This window comes from Hordeum vulgare, chromosome 6H (assembly GCF_904849725.1).
Source record: "Hordeum vulgare subsp. vulgare chromosome 6H, MorexV3_pseudomolecules_assembly, whole genome shotgun sequence".
NCBI lineage: Eukaryota > Viridiplantae > Streptophyta > Magnoliopsida > Poales > Poaceae > Hordeum > Hordeum vulgare.
The window spans coordinates 277,336,843-277,341,221 of record NC_058523.1 but is presented as its reverse complement, the minus strand read 5'-3'; the positions used below and the strand labels follow the sequence as shown (position 1 = coordinate 277,341,221).

General features: G+C 43.1%; 1 protein-coding gene across 1 annotated transcript; it reads left to right on the top strand.

Moving 5' to 3' along the window:
- Positions 1-2,805: 2,805 nt before the first annotated feature.
- Positions 2,806-4,012, top strand: LOC123402052 (prohibitin-3, mitochondrial-like). Its single transcript, XM_045095913.1, has one exon. It carries the CDS (start codon positions 2,947-2,949, stop codon positions 3,793-3,795), a length of 849 nt encoding a protein of 282 aa, XP_044951848.1. The 5' UTR covers positions 2,806-2,946; the 3' UTR covers positions 3,796-4,012.
- The last annotated feature ends 367 nt before the right edge of the window (positions 4,013-4,379 follow it).

The window sequence follows — 4,379 nt, the reverse complement described above, 5'->3', positions numbered from 1 at the left end:
ATGAGATTGCTGAGTCCTCGTGGCTCACAGTTTACTACAAACACCCATAGAGGTACCCGTGTTGCAGATGTTCCCGAGGATACCCAGCTGAGGTAGGAGTTCGACGAAGACAGTGGCAGGATGTATTGATGTACCCCGAGGACTAGAGGCGCTTGGTCGTGATCGTGAAACTAGCAAGGCGGGATAACATGATTTTGCCGTTTATCTTGTTCGTAGACGGACCTTGTCTTATGTATGAATAATGAATGCTTGTGTGGATTGTAATCTAGCATATGGCGAGTGTAAGCCGAATCTTATATTCATCTCTCTATTTATGTAAGGGCAATGTTATCCTGCTTGCGATACGCTTAGATGCGACCCTTTCCCCTTTTGAGGCCTCGCTCCCAAATAAGGAAAGTGTCGCATCTTAGTTGTTACAATGCGCTTGGTAGGCGGGTTTTCCTATTTGGTGTCGTTCACAAATGGGCGCGTGTAGCACATCCCTCCACTGGTTTGAAATGGGGTGGCCCATCTATCGTCTACTTTATTCGCTAAAATAGTTCAAAAAAGGGGCGAAACGGGAGTTCGAACCCACGACTGGATCCTTCAACGCGAGCGACATACACCACTACGCCACTAACGACTATATATGGGAAACATGTTTTTCTATTCTTATTTGTTCGTCCGGCCGCGAGAATCCTTTAATTCGGGGAAGATTTCGGAAACTTCCCAAATCGTTTTTACCCGATTCTCTCGTCATATGCGGTGTTGTTTTATTCGGGTTTTATTTTTTCATTTTATATTTTATTTTAGTGCATGATTTTTTTCAAAATTAGTATTCTTATTCAAACTTTATGATTTTCTTTATTAAAAAGTTTAGATGAACTATTCTCACATGTGGTGACCTCTTTTGAAAATTGGATGAACCTTTTCATATTTGATGAAATTTTTTCAAAATTCGATGAAATTTTCTAAATTTGATGATTTTTTTCAAGTTTTATTGAACTTTTTTCAAAATTTGATGAACTTTTTTAAAAATTTGTTGAACTTTTTTTTAATTTTTTTTAAAAATTAAATGATTTTTTTCAAACTGAAGAACTTTTAAAAAAATCAATGATCTTTTTTATAATTCAATGAACTTTTTGTAAAATTCCTTGAACATTTTCTAAAATTTAATGAACTTTTTCAAATTCAATGAATTTTCTAATAATTCCATGAACTTTTTCTAAAATCAAATGAACTCTTTTCAAATTCAATGAACTTTTACAAAATTGATGATTTTTTTCGACTTCGATGATCTTTTCTCAAAAATGTTGTTTTTTTGCAAATTAAATGATTTTTTTCCCAAACTCATGCACTTTTTCCTATTTTGTGCTTTTTGCAAATTCATAAACTCACTATTTTCTTTTGCATGTTGTTGAACTTAATTTAAAATATGTGAACATGATTTCAATAATTGAAAAATCAAAACATTATAGTGTAGTGTTCAATAAATATCACGTGTACGTTTCTGTTCTTATAAGCTCGGAGCTATAAAAGCGTGTAGGACTATGTTGGTCAAGTGGTAAGCCTCTCGATTTTGAAACTTGAAGGCATGAGATCGAAGCGTGGTCGAGTGCCAATTTTTGCGGGTGTTTTTTCTTCTTGGAGTGCGTTCGTGGGCCGGCCCACCCAGAAGCTGCTGTGAGCGCCGGATACGTCGAAATCACCAGTTAGCGAGTACATCTTCCAACAATTACTCCCACCTTCACAGGTTGCGACAAGTGGCGCACTGCATGCCTGTCACTTGTCGCAACATGAGAGTTTTCCATTTTTTTCGTAGATCTGTATTTTCAAAACGTGTTATCCCCTAAACCGTGCGTCCAGATCTCGAACCGTTTTCACCGTTGGCTTTCTCGCGTTGAGATTTTCAAAACTAGATCTCATGTTGATAAGTTTTGATGAACCCTTTTTCACGAAAAAAATCAAAAGAAAAAAAAGGATGAAAAAACCTTGCTTCATGCGATAGAAAAAAACAAAAAAAATGCATTTTCCCTTTTCGAGAGGCACAAGTCGTACCTCTCGCGAATGCACCGTGCCTCTTGTGGAAAAAAAGCAGAAAACACGTTTTTTTTCCTTTTACGGGAAAGGCACGGGCGCGCCTCTCGCGAAGGCAAAACCGTGCCTTTCGCGAAAGAAAAATCATGCCTCTCGCAAAAAAACCAGAAAACGCGTTTTCCCCTTTCAGGTGCCTCTCGCGAAGGCAAAATCGTGCCTTTCGCAGAAGCAAAACCATGTCTCTCGCAAAAAAACAGAAAACGTGTTTTTTTCCTTTTCAAGAGACACGTGCAAAACCGTGTCTTTCATAAAAGCAAAATCGTGCCTCTCGCAAAAAAACAAAAAACACATTTTTCTCTTTCCGAAAGGCACGGACACGCAAAACCTTGTCTCTCGCAAAAAAAACAAAAAACATGTTTTTTCCATAAAAACAGAAAACGTGATTTTTTTTTTAAATAATTCCGTCCAAAAGTTACGAAAGACCGATGAAAAACCAAAACACCAAAAATACTAAAAAAATACTACTCTAAAAACCGAAAACATACAAAAAAATTTAGCAAAATACAAAGAAAATATTTAAAACATGACATATGACGATAGCTGAGAACGCACCAAATAGCGGCGCGTGAAAGTGTTTTGGCGCGCGCGAAAGTGATTGCTGGAGTCTCCCCAAAAGGTGCTCGCTAACAGTTGGTCTCCATTTAAGTTCCGCAGCGCTGAAGGCGCGCAATAGGAGGTCCCTTGGTAGGCTCGTCCACCTCCACCGCACAACAGGCCAGTCGGGCCTATCCAAGTGCACGGCCCGCACCATGCTTGTTCTTCTTCTCTATCAAGAAATGGTACAGCTTTAAAGCCACCAGATCCCACGGCGCAGAACGACCCCAAACCCCCCAAACCCCAACGAAAATCCATACCCGAACTAGGTCATCCATGGCTGGCGGCGGGCAAGCAGCGGTCTCGTTCCTGACGAAGGTCGCGAAGGTGGCTGCCGGGTTGGGCTTGGCGGCATCTGCGGTCTCCACGTCCCTCTACACGGTGGACGGCGGCCAACGGGCGGTCATCTTCGACCGCTTCCAGGGCGTTCTCCCGGCGGTCGTCTCGGAGGGCACCCACTTCCTCGTCCCCTGGCTCCAGAAGCCCTTCCTCTTCGACATCCGCACGCGCCCGCACAGCTTCTCCTCCACATCTGGAACCAAGGATCTGCAGATGGTCAGCCTCACGCTCCGCGTCCTCGCCCGCCCCGATGTGGAACGCCTTCCTGAAATCTTCACCAACCTCGGTCTCGACTACGACGACAAGGTGCTCCCCTCCATCGGCAACGAGGTGCTCAAGGCCGTCGTCGCCCAGTTCAACGCAGACCAGCTCCTCACCGACCGTCCCCACGTGTCTGCCCTCGTCCGTGAAGCCCTCGTCCGCCGCGCCGGCGAGTTTAACATCGTGCTCGATGACGTCGCCATCACCCACCTCGCCTACGGGCACGACTTCGCCCAGGCCGTTGAGAAGAAGCAGGTCGCTCAGCAGGAGGCTGAGCGCTCCAGGTTCCTCGTTGCGCGTGCAGAGCAGGAGAGGCGTGCTGCTATCGTTCGCGCGGAGGGAGAGAGCGAGTCCGCACGGCTCATCTCAGATGCCACCGCTCTTGTAGGCAATGGACTGATCGAGCTCAGGAGGATCGAGGCTGCCAAAGAGATAGCTGGGGTGATTGCTCGCTCACCAAATGTTTCCTACATCCCTTCCGGCAACAACGGCAAGATGCTGCTTGGGCTCAGTACTGCCCGGTGAATGAATTGTCACTTACCTTCCAGTTTATCACAGTACTTTAGTCACTTCAGATGCCCAATTACCCTTCACTTGATTCCAATATTTAAATAACTTTATCGTAAAATGGAGACTTTTATTATGGAGGATCATTGAACAATGTCGTATTTTAGTCGCCAACCTATGATATATTTGTGCTTATGATACATTCTTGAGTTATGTGAACCTTTTTATTATTGCAGGGATATGGTCCTCTATGGTTATTGCCCAGAGGCAACTTGGTTTTTGAATTATTTGTTTTAGTTGTTGTTTTCTGATTAAAGTACTAAGATTGCTTTGTTCATCATATTTGTTCTTGCATAGTTTGGACTGGATAGCTGTGCAAACCGCAGCAAAATATTGCACTCTGTTTTGTAAATAGGGTGAGCATGCATGAGCTGCATTTGTCAGCACTACATCTACTTGCAGTTAATCTTTCGCTGATTTTATGGATTTACTACTATAGAAATATTATGATAAGTACTACTCCCTCCATTCCCTTATACAAGGCCACAAACTCATATTACAAGTATCAAGATAAAATTTAATGACCGGTTGAAAAGTTAAGT